The following is a 24,989-nucleotide window of genomic DNA, read 5'->3' as shown; positions in this document are numbered from 1 at the left end:
GCTCAGATGAATTTATAAGCCCCACAACATGTAATCGCACCCTTGGCTGTGCCCACTGGCACTCGGTTCATATCGTACACAGAGGGAGAGAGACAGGCCTAATTTGACCAACTATTCCTGAACTACAAAAGGGGACACGTCTGGACTATATTGAAGTTTTTTGTGCATATAACATGCATTACAAAGACATCTTTGACGGTTTTCATGTTTATTGTGCCACTTTTAAAAGACGTGGTGTCAGTTACAGCTCAGAAAAGGAGACTCTGTTCAGCTTCAATCAGCTGCTCTGCGTATTGCGCCCATCTGAGCTATTTTTAATTGTTTTGTTAACAAGCTCTAGCTGGACACTGTTGACCGTTTGGATGCGTTTCTGGCAATCTGCGCCTTAGTGCACTTATGTGTGAGCGTTATGTTTCTCCATGGTATGGACAGTCTATGTGCGGCTAATATCAGCTTGGCTTGCGTGTGAACCAGTCATAATTTGTTTCAAGCTTCGGGGCAGAATGGGGCAGTTAAAAACACTTGGCCTTGACAGCAAAACTGTGAGTAAACAGTTTAATTTGTGAATATTTCATATGTTATGACTGTTTGATAGTTATGGTGCTGATGTGCTTGAGTGAACAGTTAAATGTATTCAGATGCGATGTGTTGAATGTGCTTTATGTGTAAACCCTGAAATTTAGTTTTATAATGTTGTGGAGAGCTTTTTTATTCTCTTCTGATTAAGATTCATATATGGCTGAATTTGAAGAGATGCACGATGTTAGCCAATCAGAACAGTGGGCATTTACATTGAAGTTTAAAGGACAAGCTGGGGCCAAAACTGAGCGTTTCAGTCAGAGGGCCAGACACAGAGTGGAAAATATTAATAAATGACTAAACTATGACAGTTTTGGTGCAAAAAAAAAAAACGAATGACATTATCAGTGGACCTCAGGGAAGATATTACAATTATAACAAATAGCATTTCATGACTCCTTTAAAATAAATGATGACTTACCAATTATTTGCAAGTTCTTTGAGACAAAGTAAAAAGTAAATATCTTTATGATTACATTTTTAAAATGCTTGTTGTAATGTATCATGTACCATGATCAATGCAATTAATCACAGAAAACTATGCAATTAATTCCTTAACATTTGAATTGATTCACAGCCCAATTATTTACTCAGCCTCATGTGTCTAAACCTGTTGACTTCCTTTCTTTCATGGAACATAAAAGGAAACGCTAGTCTCTGTTACCATTCACTTTCAATTCCATGGAAGAAAGTAAGTCGTTCAGGTTTGGAACTCCATGAAGGTGAGTAAATTATGACAGCCTTTTCATTTTAACATAAACTAATCCTTTACTTGTGTATGGAACAGAATGCTTGGCTCTGGAAATATATTAGTGGATGCAGTTAAAATTTCAGTAAGTCTTATGTTTTTATGGTAAATAATTTTTTCAGCTTGCATAACTGATAACTGTTTTTGAGGAGTGTGTGCAAGTTTAAATGTATGACTGCATATATTAATTTCTCCCCATCCCCTTTCCATCCTTTTTCACTATTTTACTTATATGTCCTCTGTATCTCCCTTGCCAGCAGGGTGGATTACCCACTATTTTCTCCTTTGAATTCTGCCCTACAGCTTTTCTGTGGCAATGCCCATACAGAAGCTCTTCCTGTACCCACAGCCCAGTTCAATCCAGCTTAACTCTTAAACCAGCAATAAAATATTTCTAATTAAAAGAACTGAAGCACAGCAGGAGAGCCATAAAGTGTTAGCAACTACTGACATGATGAGCTATGAGGTTAGTCATCATTCAACAGCACTTCCAACTACTAGTCACACAAAGCAGGGATGATACTAGTGTAAGAAGTTTTAATTTCACTAGTAATGATTATTGCCCAAGTAAGATCAACTGAGTGATTATGGGCTGCAGAAGACACTACGAGTAGACAAACCCATTTTTTAGCTCTCAGCTGCCGAAAGCCAGTGCTCTCGTGTCCTGTTGGATTTTTGTGGTTGTGTGATCTCCTCAGGAGACCAAGAGGGGCACACTGATGGAAGGAAATATGGAGGACTAAAGGACGGATGGAGAAGGAGAGAGCGAGAATTGCCCTCAGGGGAATCCGTCATCGTCCAGACTGAGCGCCACGCGCTGCAGAGAGCAGATAAAAAAACAGTTATTCACTGTGAAAGAGAGAGGAGAATAGAAATGAATGCATAACAATTTCATGAGTAGGGTCTAAATTCCCCTGCATTGCCCCATGGGGTGAGTTATTTTTGCACGTAAAACTGCACTTGTGTGTGTGTGTGTGTGGGGGGCTGAGTGTGGTCGAGTATCTTTAAATTTTAATAACATTTTTGATTTCTTGTCAAAAATGAAATACAATACTGTATACAATATAGTAAACATGTGGACAAATGGGTTATGTCTGCTGTACTGTATTTGTTTTATTTATTTTGTCTTTATAGCTGTTAAAACCAAATGAACAAATAATATCATCAGTCCGGTTTGCCTATATGCACTGTTTGACTTCTCAGATATTGTGTGTGTATGTGACAAGCGCTAATGTAAACAGATGTGGCTGTGTTTGCATCAGATAATCGTGCTCAATCAACATGTTTTAACTGTGAGTATACAAGTTTTAAACTGTGGTGCTTATGTGATAGTTTGGCTGCCTGTTTCAGAAAACAAACATTATATGCCTGAAAAGACTGTTTGAGTTGCTGTTTGTGTGAATGAATACCGCATCTGCAAACAATAAGGAGAAATCGCTGCGTGCATGGCAAGATTGCATGTATATATGGCTGTATATACTACATCATATTATACATGATGGCTGTGCATATACAAGCTGTGAACTTTTATCGTGGTACTTTGGTGACAATTTGGCTGTTTGTTAAATAAAATAAATATATTTTGTGCTTGAAAAAACTCTTTGAGTGGCTGTTAGTTTGACAAATGACAATCACTACTAATGTAAACAAATGCAGCACTCATCGGAGGAAGATCGCGTTTGATGTATTGACTGCGTATAAGAGCTGTAAACTTTTTATCATGGTACTTTGGTGATGAGTTGGATATATGTATATAAAATAATCTTATTCTGTGGTTTAAAAGACTGTATGAGCAACTGTATGAGTTTGAGCGAAAATAAATTACAGATGTTTGACCAACACAGCCTGTGTCGGCTCGAAAGCCGATTTGAATCTGGCAGCTTGTAACGGAACTGGCTGTTGCAGAAACACAGATGTGTGATGCTACTCTGCAGGGCCCAGTTATTAACTGTCACATATGTGTGACTATGTATGAAAGGGATAAATTTGGAGAGAGTGGAAGAGTTTGAGATCAAATTAAAAGGAGAGAGAGACAGAGATAGACAAAACCACTGGAGAAAAATATAGGGATTCAGAAACGCCCAATATGCAGATCCCCACACACACTGTGAAGACTGTGATGTGCAGGGAACTGGAGAGAATCCTGTTATGCCACTGCGATGGCCTACCCCGCTGCTGCTCCTCCACTGATGACTTTATCTATGATTGTGCTTGACATGCCGACTCTAGCAAAGGAACCTTAGCTTCACCATATCACACTGTCACAATCCATACGTCTTCCTAACTGCACTTTCTTCATCAGTATTCTTGTCTTCTTTGCCAGTAAAAATATCTGAACATCCTTAAAACAACATAAATTTACTTGAAAAGCAAGATATTAAAACATGATCCCACGAGAAATCGACATATAAACTCTGAATTACTGACAAGCACCATCCCCCATACAACATTTTTGCATTTAAAACAGCATTTGTGGCATAATGTTGATTAGCAGATTAGCATCTGTTCTTTTCAAGATTACAGGGAGGCACTGCGGGCCAATAGTGTGATAAAATTGCTTAAAAGGTAATAGCAAATTTTACAACTTCATTGCCATGACGATGTAATGCCAACAACCCTTAAAATGACTGTAAAAAAATTATGATTTGAACAACTTTACAGCTCAAATAATACTAGAGTTTTAACAGAAGAATTAATATGTGCTTTTTTTTTTTTAAATTAGAAGCTTACATTTTCTGCCTTTAAACCCTCTAAAAGTGGCCTCCACTTCCATTGTAAGTGCCTCACTGTAACCTCGATTATTGCTTTTTTTTATTTTTATTTTAAAGAAAGACACCTGTCCATATTTTAAACAACACTTCCAGCTTCTGCCACTGGGGGCAGTGATTTTCAGTAGGTACAGACCGATTTCAGAAGCAAAACTTTCGACATACTGTTGCCGAATTCACAGTGATCAATATTACGACTAGTTTGCAGAGAATATATTTTGAATTAAGCTTACCACCTTGGAATTTCTGTTTAAGCATAACTAAATTTAATGAGATTTATGCTTAAAACAATCAAAACAAACTGGCAATGTGTATTAATTTAATAAATAATATTAAAAAAATAATAAACTTAAATTAAAAATATTCACAATATTGCTTCTCAAGTAAATGTATCTTGTTTTAAGGATATTTAGATATTAGATTCAACTTCATGTTTACTATTCCAGCCCAGGTCTACAATTACTAAAATAAATAAATCATTACATCACACTAATAAAAAAACAGCTAAACACTTAAATACAAACATACATACATGATATTATATTAAAAGATTGTCCTGGCATTTAAGGTGCTCGTTGCTCATCCCTAAAGCAATTATAAGTAATAATAATAATAATAAAACCATATGTGGGATAATGGGAGAGCACAATTACAAAGCTTTCAAACATCGAAAGCATTTAAAGCTTCACTAAAACACAACACAAAAAACAGACTATGGAAGTGTGATCAGACAACTAACTAATCCTAATATGGTAATCCTTATATTAATTAATGACATGTAAATGAAAATATATTAATTATGAGTATAATTATTTTGAAAAAGAGGTGGAGGATGGATGGTGGACTCATTATGTGTTTGTAAAATATATAAGAGACAGCATAATGCCATTCTCTTTCTTAGTCGCATGATATGCCAGGGATCGTTGACTTAGCCCTGCACTCCTTTTATCACTATCTAATTGCCTTCCTCCCTTTGTTCAATTTGTACTTGAAAGCATTGGTGCACCTGAGTACCAATGAGCTTGTGGGTCTGGTATACTCCCCCCCAGTGGCAGTGCAAGGTATGGCTGTCTGGCACTGCCACTCACAGCAGGATAAACGTGTCCAATCTGCTCGCTGCGACCGATGTGGATTTCGTCATCGTCGTCCTCTGTGGTCTTGCGGTAAACAGGGTTGTCGAAGTTCATGCTTTTTGTGTTCCGCCTCCTCCAGTTGCGCCACACCAGGTATCCTCCAGTACACATCAGGCCGATGACCACTGTGGCAAGGATAGGAACTGCATACGTTTAACACACAGTCGACACACACGGCGGGGTGTTAACACAGAGCGGTGCTTAATGACACACACAAATTCAAGCTCACATACACACATACACACACACTAAAGGGTTAGTTCAGCAAAAATGAAATTGCTGCCATGGTTTACTCAGCCGCATGTTCAAAACATGTATGATTTTTCAAAAAGAGATTTTAGGCATAATTTCGCCACAGTCAACATTCACTTTTACTATGTGGAAAAATTAAAAAAAAGATGTGATGAAAGTGAATGGTGACTGAGGCTAACATTCTGCCAAATATCTATTTTTGTGTTCCACAGAAAGAAAGAAAGTAATTAGAGTTTGAACCAACCTGAGGATGAGTAAATAATAACGGAATTTTTATTTTGGGGTGAACTACCTCTTTAATTGTGCATCGTGGCAGACCTGGCTCAAAAATTATTTTCAAAATAGTTTCCTATACCTAAAGTATGATATAAATTAAATGAATAAATAAAAAAGCATCTCATCGCAGTCCACAAAACCATCAGATTTTAAAACAATATTGGTGTAGAAACAATGGCAATGCTCAGAACAGCATACAACCATCCTACTTGTAGCATATCTGTAGTATACAATATGTATTTTGAGCACATAATGTTAATTGTCCATATATGCTACTTAACAAAAGTTAGGGAAAGGTTATTCAATATTAATCTTAAAAAAAAGCTTAAATGTTGATGATAATAACTGTCTCTATGATAACTTGATGAATTAAGTATAATTTAATGGAAACAAAGTGACATGCTACTGTTTAAAATATTTGCCATTGCACTATGTGTACTCTTTCACATACTATACTTAAAAAATAGAAGGCATAATATAGTGTGTTGCACAGTATGCAGTACACTAGAATTCCATTCTGAGTATTACATTATGACTTATATAATTTAAAGGAAAAGTTCACCCTACAAAATGAAAATTCTCTCAATATTTACTCACCCTCATGCCGTCTCAGATGTCTTTGACTTTCTTTCTTCTGCAGAACACAACCGAAGAATTTTAGAATTGTGTTTTTTCAGCTCTGTTGGTCCATACAATGCAAGTGAATGGGTGCCAAATTTTGAAGCTCCAAAAAGCACATATAATCATCATAAAATTAATCCATACAATTTCAAAGTTTTAACCCATATCTTCAGAAGTGATATGGTAGGTGTGGGTGAGAAACAGATCAATATTTAAGTCCTTATTTTTTTTTAGAAATTCTTATCCCTGCCCAGTAGGGGGCAATATGCATGAAAATTGTGAATCATCAAAAACACAAGTAAAAGAACGTGAAAGTTAAAGTGGAGATTGACTGAGCAGGAAGGAGAATTTACTGTAAAAAGGATTAAATATTATCTTAAATATTGATCTGTTTCTCATACACACTGTATCATATTGCTTTTGAAGACGTCTTATGGATTAGTTTTATGCTGACTTCTGTGATTTTTGGAGCTTCAAAATCTTGCACCCATTCACTTGCATTGTATGGACCAACAGAGCTGAGAAAAATCTTAATTTCAGTTCAGCAGATGAAAGAAAGTCATCTGGGATGGCATTAGGGTGTGTAAATGATGAGATAATTTTAATTTTTGGGTGAACTAACCCTTTAAAATGCATCTAAACTTATCACCTTGCCAAAAGAGCTATTCTAAAGGCAGGTTTAAACAGATGAATATTTAAAACAAGATTTGAACAGGTTTAAAAAAAAAAAATGAAAAAAAATAAATAAATAAATAAATAAATAAATAAATAAAAAAAAGAAATAAAAAAAAAAAAGAAATATATATTATACAGGTGAAACTCGAAAAATTAGAATATCTTTAAGTTGAATTAATTTCAGTTATTCAACTTAAAAGGTGAAACTAATATATTATATAGACTCATTACAAGCAAAGTAAGATATGTCAAGCCTTTATTTGATATAATTTTGATGATTATGGCTTACAGCTTATGAAAACCCCAAATTCAGAATCTCAGAAAATTAGAATATTGTGAAAAGGTTCAGTATTGTAGGCTCAAAGTGTCACACTCTAATCAGCTAATTAATCCAACACCTGCAAAGGGTTCCTGAGCCTTTAAATGGTCTCTCAGTCTGGTTCAGTTGAATTCACAATCATGGGGAAGACTGCTGACCTGACAGTTGTGCAGAAAACCATCATTCCCATTGGAGGGAAAGCCTCAAAAGGTAATTGCAAAAGAAGTTGGATGTTCTCAAAGTGCTGTATCAAAGCACATTAATAGAAAGTTAAGTGGAAGGGAAAAGTGTGGAAGAAAAAGGTGCACAAGCAGCAGGGAAGTTACTGCATCAAGAGCCACCACACACAGACGGGTCCTAGACATGGGCTTCAAATGTCGAACGTCTTACCTGGGCTAAAGAAAAAAAGAACTGGTCTGTTGCTCAGTGGTCCAAAGTCCTCTTTTCTGATGAGAGCAAATTTTGCATCTCATTTGGAAACCAAGGTCTCAGAGTCTGGAGGAAGAATGGAGAGGCACACAATCCAAGATTCTTGAAGTCCAGTGTGAAGTTTCCACAGTCTGTGTTGTTTTGGGGAGCCATGTCATCGGCTGGTGTTGGTCCACTGTGCTTTATTAAGTCCAGAGTCAACGCAGCCGTCTACCGGGACATTTTAGAGCACTTCATGCTTCCTTCAGCAGACAAGCTTTATGGAGATGCTGACTTCATTTTCCAGCAGGACTTGGCACCTGCCCACACTGCCAAAAGTACCAAAACCTGGTTCAATGACCATGGTATTACTGTGCTTGATTGGCCAGCAAACTTGCCTGACCTGAACCCCATAGAGAATCTATGGGGCATTGCTAAGAGAAAGATGAGAGACATGAGACCAAACAATGCAGAAGAGCTGAAGGCCGCTATTGAAGCATCTTGGTCTTCCATAACACCTCAGCAGTGCCACAGGCTGATAGCATCCATGCCATGCCGCATTGAGGCAGTAATTAATGCAAAAGGGGCCCAAACCAAGTACTGAGTACATATGCATGATTATACTTTTCAGAGGGCCGACATTTCTGTATTTAAAATCCTTTTTTTTTTTTATTGATTTCATGTAATATTCTAATTTTCTGAGATTCTGAATTTGGGGTTTTCATAAGTTGTAAGCCATAATCATCAAAATTATATCAAATAAAGGCTTGAAATATCTTACTTTGCTTGTAATGAGTCCATATAATATATTAGTTTCACCTTTTAAGTTGAATTACTGAAATTAATGAACTTTTGCACGATATTCTAATTTTTCGAGTTTCACCTGTATAATTTGAACTAGGGTTGCCAGAGATGCACCTTTACACCCACCCCCACTCACACATTGTGGCTTAGTGGAGCATGTGGAGGGCGTGCTCACATGCTGTTAAATGAGAAATCAGGGGTCTCAAGGGGACCAGGAGAAATGGAACTGGACTGCGTGCATGCATACACAAGTATACATGTGAATGCTTTGAGGGAGTTCATTGCTATTTAGGAGGAATTGATAAAAAAGTGTGACTTTACTGCAGTGGCTGGGCAACCTCTTGTCTAATTTAAATATCAGCCACGACTACTCCAGTCCCCTGGAAGTTCTTCCTAATTGTTTTGTTGTCTTAGGGGCCATGGAGACACACTTATGGTGTGTTTTTCTCCATCATTCAGCTTTAATTGTCTCAGACACATTTGCATTCTTTCTATTCATTTTTTTATTTAAATCACACTATAAAAGCTACAAAAGACAAAGCATTTATAACACTTTTTAAAAGGTGTGGGCATAGAGGGACTGTAATTACACAGGGCTCTTAAAATGATTTTAAGTGAGAAGGTATTTCACTTAGTGTCTTCCATTTGAATGTGAGCACAGAAGAGGTTGTTTGACTCACTAAGCCACTCAGCAGACACAACTCAGACAATCAATGAAGCCCATCAAGTCCTTTTGACAGTTTTTCTGTGAAAACTAAATTCATCCCCCATCTCAAATACATATAGAATTTGGTTCATACTCAATTTGAAGTGATCAGACAGTCAAAAGGATGATGTAAAGAGAGCTATGATAACAGAATAAAAATGTATGAGTGACACTTCTCTTTGAAAGATCGTAATTAACCATTTATAAAACATTACTTACATACATTATATATATATATATATATATATATATATATATATATATATATATATATATATATATATATATATATATATGATATATTTTGAAACCAACGGTTGTAGGATTTGGTCATTCACAATTGTGAAATAAACACTATAACTTTAAAAGACTATTCTGGATTAAATACAGTTTATGACAATTAACAGCATTTTGTCCATACAGACTAAGGGAAAATGTGTGCACAGTGCTCTTACAAAATGTCTATGGGGCGAACGTGTTTAGCACTGTGAAGAAATAAATGAAACTGTCACACACTTACAAAAGTGTAACACATAAATTTATATTATAAACTTATAAATATAAAAATTATATTTGTAAGCATATGACTGGTTATAATCCAATTTAAAGCACTTTTCTATGGTGAAAACCCCACCCAGAGGATTTAAATTGGCAACACATAATCAGAAGTTCATTCTCCTAGAGAATTAGTCCTCATCAACTCAACAGGAACAAATTATAATATTTTTCTTTAAACGATTCATGTAAGTGCTTTAACTAAATATTTCATTGCTGCTTTTAAACCTTTTGGTGTGATAACACCATTGACTTCCATTGTAAGTGCGTAACTGTTCACAAGTTGTCCTTTATTCCTGTATTTTCTGGAGATGAGCATGCAACAGAAGCTGACGGTAGAGCTTGTGTTGTATTTATCCCAGAATATTCCTTCTGTATAAGCTGTAATGGGGCAGCTTCAATATTATAAATGGCTAGTTAAGACTATCTTAAGTGTCTCTAAAGCAGGTAGTGCACATAAAGCTGAAGGGGAAAATCAGTTGATCTGCTGGGTAAAAGAGATTGACTTCAAAATGCAGGATAAAATACTTAGTCAACAATAATACTCACCAATTGGAATAACTATTCCCAGAACTGCAACAGTTATATTGTTACCGAGAAAATGGTCATTTCCACTTCCAGCTATAATAGTGAGAGAAGGAAGCAGAAGACAAAAGAGAAAAACCTTAACTTTTTATTTAATCACAAGCTCATTATAGCTCATCAACAGTTGAGTACACTGAGAACTAGCATGACTTAAAAAATACTGAATGCACCTTTGTAAGGAAATTAAAAGAGCAAGATAAAAGTGATTGAGGGCTTATGGTATGTTCAGGTTTAGTTATGCCCATTTTAAAAAAGCAAAATCCTCTCCAGTTTGTGTGGTAAGCACCCGTTTGTTCATACATCAGTTTGCTTTGCTCTGTTACTTCCCCTCTTCTAAGTAAGGTTTCTGCTGTGTGGCACTTTCCACCAAATAAATCCCACCTCAATCTCACAATTAGCAGCACCTAGCCCTCCATTAGCTACAGCATAATTAGTGTCTGATAATGGAGTCTGAGCTGAGTGATTAAGAGGACTAGATGGAACAGCATTGGCATACAGATACAGACAAGACAGCCCGAGGAGCAACAAAAAGGGGCTTGGCTCCATAGTACCAAACAAAGAAATGCAGTGCAGACAATACAGACTGAAAAAAGAAATGAGTTAAAGGAACGATGTTACTCTATGACCATGCGCTACACGGATGCATTTTGCTGTTGCACACTGTCTCCGTGTTTACATCAGCATTTCCCTGCTGAATTTAGCTCGGCTTTCAGGTGCATGGACTTTTATCACGTTTGTGTAATTTGAATGTAAATTTTTATTTGATACATTGAGTCAAAGATTTCCTATCATATCGGCCACAAAGACCTTTTATGAATGTATGTTTTCTAATAAACAGGTCTTAAATACAGGGGCTCCTCAAGGTTGTGTACTGTCACCTATCTTGTTTTTAATACTGTACAGTATATACCAATGTGTAAAAGACTCAGAATCAAACAGCTAGATTAATCAAGTATGCTGATGATATGGTGATGTTGGAAGTTTGAATGGAGGATCAAATGTTGAGTGAGCAAACATTTTAAGAAGGTTAAGACCCTTGAGGAATGGTGTCATTCAAGAGCATTGCATTTAATTGTGAAGAAAACTAAGGAAATTATCTTTATTGTTAAATTGGATGAACAGGAATTGATGAGAAGACCAGTACTTAATGGACAGGCCATAGAGATTGCTGAGAGTTTTAAATACTTTGACACAACGTTGAATTATTGTGTGAATACAGACTATATTTCTAAGCAAGCCAAAGATTGTACCTCATGCGAAGATTAAAGGGATTTAATGTTGACCAATCCATTTTTTAAATTGTATAAAAAAGTCATGTAGAGAGTGTCTTAATGTTTAATATTACAACCTGGTATGGGAACATGGGATTAAGACTAGCGGGTAGCAAATCCAGTGACGCTGGTAGTGACAATTCTCTCTGACATATCAGTGATCTGCTGGGTTTTGATGTCACATTTAGTATCTGCTTGGCTCACTTGGAACCTCGACTGAGGTGATTCTAAAAAAAGTACCAGGTACTATCCACAGTGGAGAACCCCAAAAAGCGAGCAGAGTTGAGTCAATTCGAGTTGTACCATGCAGTGGAAAAGCCTCTTCAATGGGCTGTACTGCAGTTTAAAGTGTTTTTGGAATCTCCCTTCATGCAAAACACTTTTCCATATCTATGAAAAAATTATATTAAATAACGAATCACAAAGCCAGATGTCTGTGAAAAGACAAGGCATTATACCCAAACTTACAGACAGCATCATTAATGTAGAAACGCTCTGCTGCCACCTCACTCACTTACCATTCTGACAGAAAGTTTCCTACAAGCAATTCACCAGTAACAGGTGATGCAGACAAACTTCATTATGGCCACGCAATGTACATACTGCAGCAAAATATTTGGTTGTCATTACCCTGCTGGGAGCATAACACCTTTCTGTACAGAGGTAAATCTTGCCCAACCTACAAAGACAAACCTTTGTCATCTTTAACAAGCGGCCGGAACAAGGCAAGGCAAGTTTATTTATATAGCACATTTCATACACAATGGTAATTCAAAGTGCTTTACATATAGATGAAAAATAATATAGAAGATACAACTCAATTAAAAACAAGAAATGACAATAAAAATTAATAAAATGAATTAAAAAAAAGTAAATATTATTAAAATGAATAAAAAAAGAAAAATTATGCAGTACAATCAATAAGTGCAGCACAGTGCTCAATCAGTAAATGCACAGTTAAACAGATGTGTTTTCACTCTGGATTTGAATGTGGCTACTGTTGGGGAACATCTGATCACATCTGGATCCAGCTGTGGGTGGCATAATAGCTAAATGCCGTCTCACCTTGTTTTGAGTGAACCCTCTGTATGCCTGATTGATCCTAATGATCTGACAGGCCTGTTAGGTTTATATTCAACAAGCATATCTGAAATGTATTTAGGTTCATGAGTATTGAGCAATGTTTAAGTGAGTAATAGTACTTTAAAATCAATCGTAAATGTAACTGGAAGCCAGTGTAAAGACCTGAGGACTGGAGTAATATGCTCTGATTTTTTGGTTTGGGTGAGAATCCTGAGAGCGGCATTCTGAATGAGCTGCAGATGTCTAATGGTCTTTTTGGGAAGGCTAGTGAGGTGTCCGTTGCAGTAGTCCATCCTACTGGTGATGAATGCAGTCTTGACTGAATACAAAACATCTAATTCTGGATATGTTTTTTAGATTATAGTGTAAAATAGAAGGGAAGAGAAGGCCACACTCATAAACCTATCGGTCCAGAGTGGAACCCTTTGAATAGAATAAATTGCACTTTGAAGGTCTCTGCATTGTTCTGTCTTTTCTGAGCGCTGAAGTAAAGCAATTATTTTTCATTTACATTTTACAAATTCATTCCAGTATTAATTTGATCTGAATCCAATTTTATATTAATCTGACTCCAATTTAAATTGACCCCTAATTTAGATTAAAGCTCTAATTATTTTCTGATCATTCTTTTAATATAACATTTTTAGGTTATTGATTACTCTAAATCCTCTTCTATTTATTGTCCTTTTGATCTGTAATTGAAACAGACTCTTTAAATGACTTTCTCCGACTCTGTTCTCCTAGGTGGCTGTCCTACCTGGTTCTCCTGAGTGAATTTAAAACTCCAATATTCTAACTGAAATTCTTTAAATGGCTTTCTCCTGCCCGGCTATATCCAGGGCGGTTTCTCTTATATTAAAGCGCCAGTATTTTAATGATTTTGTAGGAATACAGAATAAATCAAATAATAACAATTTATTTGGCAGGTAGGATTTAAAACGTAAGTTACAAAATCAATCAAAGCCAATTTTAAAAATGATCAGAATAAACAAACATTCCTAAAAATAAAATACAAATCAAAGAAAAACATACCCGACAATAAGAAATTCAAATTGCCATTACCTGATAAAACTACACACAGTAAACTGTGTGGGATCGTCTGACAACAGAGAACCTCAAGCTCTGGGTCAGCTTTCCTTAAATATCCTCACAGAATAAACATTGTGTACCAAATGGTATTATCCTTTGAACAATGTGATCAATCTTATATATAAATATCTTTGGTACATTTTTACATATACATTTTGTGTGTCTGTGTGTGTGCTTTGTGGGGGGGACCAGGGGGACAGAGCACAGCTGGAGTTTGTGGGGGCAGAATGTGTATAGCAGGATCTCAGATGGTCAAATGTTTGTTAAGAAGGAAGCAGGGTTTTTCACACAGAGATGTCTTTGTTTCTTAAGATGTAGACCTTGCTTGTGAGAGAGTTTTTATGACTTGGTTCTCGCAGAGTTCTTCGACTTTTAGGACATCTTATGCCAGCCTTACAACAGTAGGCTGATTTAGTTATTTCTTTGATGTAACTACTGAAACTAAGGTCTGACTCCAAAATGACACCAAGATTCCTTAATTGATTTTTTTGTCTATAAACCCTTGGATGGTTTTCCCAAGGATTATGTTCACCTTGGGAATTTGTGCCAAATACATTAACTGAAGGAAGTTTTGCACATCCAACTGTTAATTTCATCAATGCACTGGCACAGACAGTCTATGAGGCTTTAGTCATTTGGCGATACGTCTAGATAGATCTGGGTGTCATCTGCAAAGCAATTTGGTTCTTTTACATAATTTGGCCTAGTGGGAGTATATACAGTTAAAACAAGAGCGGAGCAAGAATTGAGCCTTGTGGGACTCCACACGTCATGGCTGTCCACTCATTCATATTTCCCTATGTTCACATAGTAACCCATCCCTTCTAGATAAGATCTGAACCAGCTGAGGACCAACCCAGAGAGCCCTACACAGTTTTACAATCTGTCTAGGAGAATGTTGTGGTCAACAGTGTCAAATGCAGCACTGACATATAATAATACCTGCACTTATATTTTGCCTGATAAGTATTTAGCCGAATATCATTAAGAATCTTTATGAGTGCTGTCTCTATGCTATGATGCAGTCGGAAACCAGACTAGAAATGATCCAATTAGCCATTTGAAATAAAAAATTTGTTCAGCTGATTGAAAACAACCTTTTCAAAGATTATGCCTATGAAAGGAAGATTTGAAATTGGTCTGTAGTTATCGAGTTATCTAGATTGCTCTTTTTAAGAAGGGGCTTAAAAACGGCAGTTTTCAGGGACTTTGGAAATGTGCCTGAAAAGAGTGACATATTTACTATTTCTAACAGATCTTTTTCCAGACAGTTTTGGGGAGGGTTTCACAGCAGTGCGCTTCGAGATGTTCTCTAAAAATGCTATTTGCTCAGGTGGTTGCTGGGGCTTTTTCTTCTATCAGCTTGCACTGTAAGTTCTGGTTTTGGTCATTACACATAGAAGTGCGTATTTATCAAGGAATGACATAGTCAAATCAGGCACTGTCAAACATCGCTATCTTAGGTTATTAGTTTTAAAAAAAAATCTACACATGGCTAGTTGTAGTCACCACAGTTAAATAAGCTCAGGGCTTTTCTGGTCCAGATCTGCATCATGAGTTAGGTCACTAGTCGTTTAAGCCTTTAAGCCAAGCAGGCCCAGGCACATATAGAGGATTAGATCACTAGCATTATGCCATCGGCCAAGCAGGCCAAGGCACACCTAGCTAGCATACGCTTGGTGCATGTGGCTCTTTGGAGCAGCAGCAGTACACAAGTCTTGGTGGAAGATCTGCTTGTTTGAGGAGTTGTGTTTTGTTTTCATGCTTTGTTGGAGGATTGTATTTGTCTTATTGTAAATATGTATATCATACATTGTGTGTACATATTGACAATCTAAAACTTAACCCTTTAACGTATGAACAGGGTTACAGTGAGGTACTTTCAAATGAAAGTGAATGGGTCCAATCCGTAAACATTAAAAGTATCAAAAGTATTGCCACAAGACATAAACAATATGCATGGTAACATGATTTTAGTGTAATAGAATCGCTTACTAACCTTTTCTTTGTAAAGTTAGATACAATTTTACAACTTCATTGCCACAACAACATAACACCTTAAACCCTAAAAATGACAGTAAAACGACGATTTAAATAACGTTTTAACAGAAGAACTAATGTGACTGCTTTTATACAAATATTTTAGTCTTTAAACCCTCCAAAAATAGGTCCCATTTAATTCCAATGCAAGTGCCTCACTGTAACCTTGATTGTTGCTGTTTTTAAAGATGAGGAACAAGTCAAAATGTATTTAGATTCAATCAACATCAATGTCGATTGAGCTTGACTTGTATTGAATTATGATATTTTTGCTTTATTTATAATCAAGATTACTTAAATATTTTTAATACCATCACATTTATTGGACAGCTAATTTGATCAATTCTGGCCAGTCTTTGGACTATTCATAATTATTTTTTACATATGTGAAGTTGTACATACATGCAGTGAACAAAACATGTTCAGCAGATGTTTGACACAGGGTTTTGCCAGAACACTTAATTTTTTTGTAAGAGAATGTCGAAGGGTTTATGTATTTTATGTTATTAAAAGTTGCCATTGGTTGTTTTTCCAACAATGTATCTCTTCTGGTCTGATAGACAACAGCCTCTGACAGTCATTCAGAGGGTTTTCATGGAGGTAGCTCCTATTATTAAAGTCATTAATGCCTTTATCCTGCTGTGTCCAGGTGGCTGTGTACCTGAGCATTTCTGCATATAGCCCAGTCACTGTGGGGTGTGAAAGTGAAATACAGAGCAAGATAGAGGAACAAGGCTGAGGGCAATGTTCATCAGTCAAGGCTGGCTGCTCCTCTCTCTTCACTGCCTGCTCTAATTCAGCACAGAGAAGCATACCGGGACCCTGGGCTACTACTGCTTCCTCATCTATCACTCTCAAGTGGCCCAGAGATGCTCAGCAAGCAAATTTCACCACACATTAACTTTCACAGGCTCAGAGGACTGCTGTACAAGGGATAATCTTTTTTCCTAATATTCAGTGTGACTTTCTTTAGAGAAAAGAGGAAACAACCATCAATATAAACATACAGAATAAATCAGACATTCTGTACACCAATGTTTCCAATAGAATTCCAACAGCAGGCCTATTATTTCATGGCACCCAGTATTTTTTATTTTTCACATTGAATTGAGACTGCAAATTCACAAGTAGGATATGATATTATTTGTTTTGCCATGGTGCAGTAGACTAGATGCCTATTGAACAAAGCAATAGCTCGAATACAGATTTACATTCTAAAACAACAAGATAAGCATACATTTAAACAGACTTACCACGATGAGAGAGGTTGGCATTGGCCCCTTGTGCGCTCTTGCCATGGGTGATGGTTGTAGATGTCTGTCTGTGGTCTGTTGTTGTTTGGCTGGAGGTTGGCTGTTTCCATGGTGCTGTAGTGCTGGGCCAAGTGGTTGTTTTGGTGGAGGTGGCCGTGGAGTGTGTGTTGGGGGAATGACGTGTGCTGGAGTGTGTGGAAGTGCTTGTGCTGGTTGTCATGGAAACAGGGCTGGTTGTAGTATTTATTGTTGATATTTTTGTTGATGTGGTTGTAGAGGTTGTTCTGGTGGTTAAGGGCGAAGTGGTGGTTGTAGGTGTAGTAGTAGTGGATGGTTCTGGTGTTGTAGTAGTTTTTACACCTGCAGCAGTTGTTGTCTTGGGTTTGACTGTAAAAACGAGACAGATTTAAAAGAGTCAAGCTATCAGGTGACCCAGATTTCTTCTTCCTAGTAACATTTGGAGCTGTAACTTATTACCTATTTATTTAATCCCTGAAAGCATGCATATATCACCCAGACATCTATTTAATTTGTGTTTACATCTGGAAGATGTATTTTGTAAGTTGTTTGTTCATCTGCAATACATCTATATGACATAGAAGAAGATGTTTATCAGATGTTACTTAGAATATGATGCTTTCCAGAAGAAACATTCTTAAACAGACATCTTGGATATGCAAGTGTGATATCTAGGATGAGATTCTTATTTGCTATTCAACATATGGGACATATTCTCCTCAAAATTGCATGATAAAATTAAGACTTATTATTATTATTATTATTTTATAATTAACAAAAACAAACAAAAAAACAAAACACATTATTTGTCATTAATGAAATCTTCATGAATTTTTATCATAATCTTAAAATACATATTTGTAACTATTTTAATATCTGTATTATGAAGCAAAATACACCAAATAATGGGTTTATTTTCAAAGTGTGACCAAAGTGTCACATTTCCATAATTATGTTATGATTTTTGACACAGCTTCATGTAGTACAGTATGAATAAGCTTGACCTGTGACACTTTATTTAGTTACCTGGCACACATCGGCGCATATCTGGGCCTAGTTCCATGCTTTCTGGGCAGGCACATGTGTACTTAGGTGAGTGATCTGTGATCTGAGGAGCTCTGAGACACAGATACTCACAGCCTCCATTGGGCAAACTTCCCATGTTACAAGTGTCTGGAGCTGCAAAACAAAACCGATTGGTTGTCTTAAGGTCATGTTTGCACTAGAAAATCAGAGAAAGAATAATTTATGCATGTATCTTGATGTAAAAGGTTGATAAAATGATATATTTAACATATACATTTTGCATTAAACTGTGAATGGAATTTGAAATTTGAGCAACTTCTGTGTCAACTTTTTATGTTGTCATGGAACAAATGCAGTAATGTAATGCAGGGGAAATGCATATGATTATTAGCCATCCACTTTTATGTGTGCAGCTGTGCTGAGGGTCCTGTTCATTAAACAGGTGTCTCAAAGCCGGGCAACAGCAAAAACCCTATTATCAGCTGTGTGAAGAGCAAACAGGGTTTGATGAATGTAAAAATAAATGCACTTGTTCAGTCAGAGAGACTCTCATGTTCAATAGAGAATATTCACACAAAATTAAGGGAAAAAAGTGATTGGACAAAAAGGGACTGAGAGAAAGTTATATTTAAAATAAAATATTTTTGCAAGTCCAATTCCTATTCCAACCTTTAAACCAAAGAAAAAAAAAACAGAAATCATTCATCTTATCTTACAAGATCTGAAAGAGTCCATTTAGCTCTAAGAAACACTATCCAGTGGGCTATTTTATTGTATATTTAATTTTGGCTATTCCTTAAGAAGCATTCCCTCTTAATAATTTTTTTTCAGGGATGCACAGCTGATTAATATTTCATAAATTGCATAAATTGTGTTTTCCTGCTTTTGTTGGCAATATCAGAGCAACATTTTATTTCTATGATTTAGATTAAAAAAGCACTTCTCATTTATTAATGTGTGGAGATTGTAAATTGGTTCTTCTGCTGGCACACTGCACATGCTCTGTTTGTAATTAAAGGACAAAAACAAAGAATTGAGATACACACCCACCCACGCACGCACGCACACTTTCTCGGCATGTCTTGAGAATTGAAATTCTTCATAACCATGCTTTGCAATGACAGGGGCAATATTACTTGGTGGAAAACCAGAGAGTCAGCAAGTTTGCCTCTTATCATTATAACAATGCTTAAAATGTGACATTGTGATGTAAATAAAACAGTTTCAGCATTGCTTCTGCGAGATGCTGGGGGGCGTTCATATTATACAGGGTTTCAATGTATTAATACAATGGCCATGGCTAGCCTTTAAACACACACACACACACACACACACACACACACACACACACACACACAGGTGATGCCATTATGAGGACTTTCCATAGACATGATTTTTGTACAGATTTTTATCCCCTAAACCTAACCCTCACAAAAAACTTTCTGCATTTTACATTTTCAAAAAACCTTGTTTAGTATGTTTTTTAGGCCATTTGAATTATGGGGACTGCTAACAAAATTAAATAAAGCTATTAAATGGGACATTTTTTTAAATCTACAATGATAAGATTATAAAATGTATTAAACAAATTAAATCATGCCCCAAAACAATGAGAATCTCACTGAATCGTTGAAAATCATTGAAATTAACCATCTAAACAAACTGATTAACTGAAATGATTTGGGCTAATGCTACTTGGATTAAAAAACAAAAAGTTCAACCATGTCTCATAGCGAAAACATGTCTCCATATACATTTTTGCAAACTTGTTATACGTGTGTCCAGGTGTAACTTCCTCCTGCAACTAGAGAGTATGTGTTTTATTCACTTTTACTCAAATAATGACTTTAATGGCTTACTTATTTTTCTCTCTATTACTCAGGCCCTGCTATTTTATGATACCCACACACTTTTACTCAAACACATCTTTTAAAAAAACAATACATTTTAATGCTTGTATTACAGACTCACTCACCTACAGTTCATATACACTAATTCCAACATGATTAACCTGTACGGTACCGCGGTTCAAGATCAGCCATGAACTCAAACTGTCACATGACATTACAGTCATAGAGATGGCAAGAAATTATGTGGTTGGTTCAGAAAATATGCTTTTTAATTTCGCTTCTGCGTTTTAAAACACTAATGGTCAGATTTAGGAATTGATAAAGGATGTATTTTTTAAAACACTAATGGTTAAGTTTACATGTAGATATGGTAAGGATGTTTTTAAAATGTCATTATATCTCTCATTATATTTGAAAACACAATTGGTTAGTGAGAGCCCTGTTGTCGTCTCTCACACCTGCAGGCTGCCGGAGCTCGTGGAACACCACCACATCCAGTGGGTTGTTGAGATGCTGAGCCAGCATTGAAACATCATGCCCTGTCAGCCGGTTAACACTATAGATGGCCTCATCTTCCAAATCTGTCCAATACACCCGGTCCTAGTGGGACAAACAAGAAGTAAGTACTGCACAAGCAGGAACCGTGCTTATTTCTATGGCACCTTATATTGTCATTGTGCTAGGGTATTTTGTTATGAAACAGTAAAACAATTAAACAGATTCAAAACACAGAGCACAATAAATGTTTGTCTTGTTTACTAGGGCATGTATTTATTTATTTCTGTGTGATACAGGACACCGAAAAGGAGGAAGTGGAAGAAAGATATGAAAATCAAGATAAAGACTCCTGTGTGAAAAGTCTCTTGGATCAAAAATGTTTTTCATCAGTCTAATTAATGCTTGAGACTCTATCTCCCCTTTGTATCTACCACCTACATCAGCCTGAAAGCACATGCTCCACAGTATGACAATACTGCTTTCAACATTCTCCTCTCTTCTCTGTTTCCCTCCCTTCCTCTGATCAGTCCTTATCATTTGCTACAGAAAAATTGCAAATGTGCACGGAGAGATGGGCTGTTACTATGACAACCTGAGATTCAACTCCTTTTCAAAGGATGCGGAAATGGATGAAGAAGGTCAGTGAAGTGAGATTGAGGGGGTTGGGTATGGTCATGAGTTAACAACAGAGAAAGAATAGGAGGAGGCCAACAGGAGGAGGGTGTACAGAGAAGATAGAAAGGACTGAGCATGCCCAAGAGGCCAGCCGGCTCTTTAATTATTACAGAATGTTTACAGAGCCAAGCATTTTGGAAAGGTCAGGCTGCTGAGTCCCTGTGGAGCTACTGTATGTCAGGTGCTTCTGCTGGATGATCGGTGGGACTTCTCAACCTGCACTATATTCCTATAAATCCTTCCGCATTGCATCCCTCATCCAAAGCACAGGCTAAGAGTACAAATTATCAGATCTAGAAAACTTCTTTAATGTTCAACACAAATTGCTAGCTTCAAAGACCCATTTTTTTTAATATGTACTTGAGTAAGGCTAGCATCCTTATTAAAGCCTTTAATTTTAGTTTTTGATTCATTTTGGGCGAAATAACTATTCCCATGGGACAGATATGTCTTGGACATTTTTAATCTTGCTCAGTACCTACTGAATAGTGTGAAAGTTGGGGCACTGAAAAGTCATGGAAAAATGTTGGTCGAGGAATGGAAGATTTCTGAGACAGGGTTTATACAGTAATCAAATGTGACCTGAATATTTTGCTTAAAGACTTAAATGTAAATGGGTCTTGTTGGAAAACTGTAGAGTCATAGAAATCAATATCTCACACTACATTGTCCAACATCCCACATTGTTTTCTCCACTTGCCTGCACTTAATAATAAAGCGCTCTTTTAATTTTGTATATATTTCATATGTAACAGTGAAATCCAGGGAAAACAGCATCAAGTCATTTAAAAATCAGACAGACAGACAGACAGATAGATAGATGGATAGAAATGGAATTTAAGCAGGTGGGACCTATAAACAACAGCTGTCCATTATTTCTCAGAATCTTCAAAAGCGAAGCAGAGAACTAACATTAATTAGTAATTAACAGTAGTTTTGAAGCAGCTTCAATAATACTGCAACTATGTGGTGGTTCATTTCTCATGTGCTCTGAACAATGGTAAAAGAATGAAGAAAATCGTCTCGGTTACTGTCGTTTCCTCCATTCCCTGACGGGTATAAAAGGAGCTGGCTCGGAACCATTCATTCAGGTTTTGTGATGAGGAGCCGAGACAGGGTCTCAGACATTCCAGCGGGTAATACAGCATAGTGACAAGAGGGACACAATGTCTCGTTCCCTCCATCAGGGAGGCTCAACCCGGAGATCACAAAATCTTGCGAAGGTATTGGGTGTTGCCCAGCCCGCTGCCCTACAGATGTCTGCTAGAGAGGTGCCATTGGCCAGTGCCCACGAGGATGCCAGATTTCTCATGGAGTGTGCTCGTATTCCCAAAGGGGAGGGCACGGCCTGGTCCTGGTATGCAAGCATGATGGCATCCACGTTCCAGTGGGCAAGCTTCTGTTTGGAGACAGCATTCCCTTTCCGCGGTCCTCCAAAGCAGACAAAGAGCTACTCAGAGCATCTAGAGCTCTGCATGCGATCCAAATAGATGTGCAAAGCACGCATCGGACAAAGCAATGATAAGGCTGAGTCTGCCTCTTCCCGTGGGCAGCTTCACTTGCAGGTTAACCACCTGACCCCTAAAGGGGTCATGGGAACCTTGGGCACATAGTCCGGTCGGGGTCTCAGGACCATGTGAGAACACACTGCACCAAACTCCAGGCAGGCGTCGCTTCCATAGGACGCCTGCAGATCCTGAACCCTCTTGATGGAGCGCAGTCAGGAGGGCCATCTTCAAAGAGAAGGCTTTCAGCTCGACTGGCTGTAGGGCTCAAACGGAGCTCTCAGCAGGTCCAGAAGGACCACAGAGAGATTCTGAGGGAAAGATAGGTAGCCTAGGAGGATTCAGCCTCCTGGCACCTTTCAGGACCCTTATAATCAGATCGTGCTTCCCCAAGGACTTACTGTCTGCCGTGTCATGGTGCACCGCTATAGGGGCAACATAGACCTTCAAGGTGGAGGAGTCTTGACTCTCCACTGAGCTTCACCTGCCACAATAGCACGTCCGCTGTATGGTTGGAGCCGCCTGGGATGTGAGTGGTCCACAGCGACCTCTGTTCGGGGTGCAGTGAACACAAAACAAAAGGGAAAACAAGATTTAACTCCCGGCCCTCCACCGGGGGACGGAGAGGTCCGGATACCAGCTTCAGGGTTCCGGCTGACATCTCGCTCCCTAGGTCGTCGGTCTCAGGGCGCTTAGGAGCCTTCCTCGGGGTCCGCTTCTGGTAGGGGGGTGGGGTGGGCTCTACGCTGGGGCCGAGGACTGGGCTTGGGCTGTGGCGGAGCCGCCTGGACTTTCACTGCCACAGGGGGATGCCCTGAAGGTGGCAGCCCAGTCGAGTTCTCAGCGAGTCCAGTCCAACGCACTCTCCGATGCAGCAAAAGCAAAAACTGTGCTCCGAAAGAGACATTAAGGCGAGCTGGTCTCATCTTGGAACACGATGGGGGCAAACGAGCGTGCTGGGGAATGAGAGGTCCGCAGGGATTTACCTTTCAAGGCTGCTCCCTTTGAAATCCCCAAATCGCCGGGGGCGGCTGGAGCGGCTTTCCTTCTTCCGACCGCAACGTTGTCATGGTCATGTTCTCGCAATGAGAACATGACCATCCACGAACGCTGCCTCTACATGATCGCTGCCCAGACACATGAGGCAGCGCCCGTGGCCGTCGGAGGCGGAGAGATAACGACCGCATCCAGGAACTACACAAAGACGGAAAGGCATCTTTAAAAAGACATTCATGTCAATGCGTTTTGCTCTAATAGAAGAAATATACTCTTTTGCAGAAATATATACTCTTTTAGCATTGTCGAAATGCCCAGGGGTATGCTCTGCACTGATCGTGGAGAAGGAGAGAAATCTGCTGAAATGCAGCATATGTTCAACAGCATAACCGGCAATGGAATTCAGCTCATTGACACACAACCGCTCGGCTACAAAGAAGAAATCTGAATGAGTGGTTGCGAGCTAGCTCCATTTATACCCGAATGTCTAGGGGAGTGCAAATTCCACTCGCCAACTATCATTGGTCTTTTCTCAAAGATCAGAGGTGTTTGGGGCTCCCAAGAGCAACCCCTAGTGTCACTAAAACAAAATGTTGAGTGAGTGACAGAAGGGGAAGCATTGTTTCCTTATCTTTGGGCTTGGCCCCTAAGTACCCTCTCACTGAGCTGGTCCATTGATTGACCTGAAGAAAGAAATTAGGTAATCTATAGCCTGGGCTGGGTCCTGCCTTCAAGTTGCCCAAGGAGCTGCCAAAGTATAAAGGCTTTTTAATTTGGTTTGTCTTTGGCTGTTGTCATCAAACCACAGCAATTTCTCTATTGGCCAGTGTTAGTGTCAAAAGGAGCCCCATGTTCATGATGAATGATGTAGTTCATAAATGTTTTCAGACCTGTTCTTGAAAAATGTGTTCTTTAAATTGCAAGTGTTATATGATCAATTTGTTTACCTCAAACAGAGTGAGGGCAAAGGGATGACCCAGATGATCAATTGAAGAGAGCAAGACTCTGCGGTTGTCTCCGTTTAGGTCCACACTGGAGATCAGATGAAGTTTGGAGTCTACCCAGTAGAGTCGTCTGCTAGACAGGTCTGCAAAAAAAAAAAAAAACGTTTAGGGAAACGGACATGTAAAAGTAGTGCTAATATTATTCAAATAGTCTTTTAATTTATACATAAGATGATGGTTGACATAACATTTCAAGCCATGACAACAGGGTCTAAAACTATTTTAAACAGCATTTCTCAAATTTTTTGTAAA

General features: G+C 38.0%; 1 protein-coding gene across 1 annotated transcript in view; it reads right to left on the bottom strand.

The window, feature by feature from the left end:
- Nucleotides 1–2,105: 2,105 nt before the first annotated feature.
- LOC127653922 (low-density lipoprotein receptor-related protein 8-like) overlaps nucleotides 2,106–24,989 on the bottom strand; it is a 242,309-nt gene continuing 219,425 nt past the window's right edge. The window contains exons 12-18 of the mRNA XM_052140780.1: nucleotides 24,681–24,820; nucleotides 20,518–20,659; nucleotides 18,219–18,362; nucleotides 16,072–16,077; nucleotides 10,394–10,465; nucleotides 5,184–5,353; nucleotides 2,106–2,144 (exon numbers count right to left, since the gene is read on the bottom strand). Of these exons, the coding sequence (XP_051996740.1) occupies nucleotides 2,106–2,144; nucleotides 5,184–5,353; nucleotides 10,394–10,465; nucleotides 16,072–16,077; nucleotides 18,219–18,362; nucleotides 20,518–20,659; nucleotides 24,681–24,820 (713 nt within the window). The remainder of the gene's footprint in view (nucleotides 2,145–5,183; nucleotides 5,354–10,393; nucleotides 10,466–16,071; nucleotides 16,078–18,218; nucleotides 18,363–20,517; nucleotides 20,660–24,680; nucleotides 24,821–24,989) is intronic.

Source organism: Xyrauchen texanus, chromosome 13, assembly GCF_025860055.1.
Source record: "Xyrauchen texanus isolate HMW12.3.18 chromosome 13, RBS_HiC_50CHRs, whole genome shotgun sequence".
Classification (NCBI taxonomy): domain Eukaryota; kingdom Metazoa; phylum Chordata; class Actinopteri; order Cypriniformes; family Catostomidae; genus Xyrauchen; species Xyrauchen texanus.
Note: the sequence above shows the minus strand (reverse complement) of the source record. Positions and strands in the feature narration are given on the sequence as shown.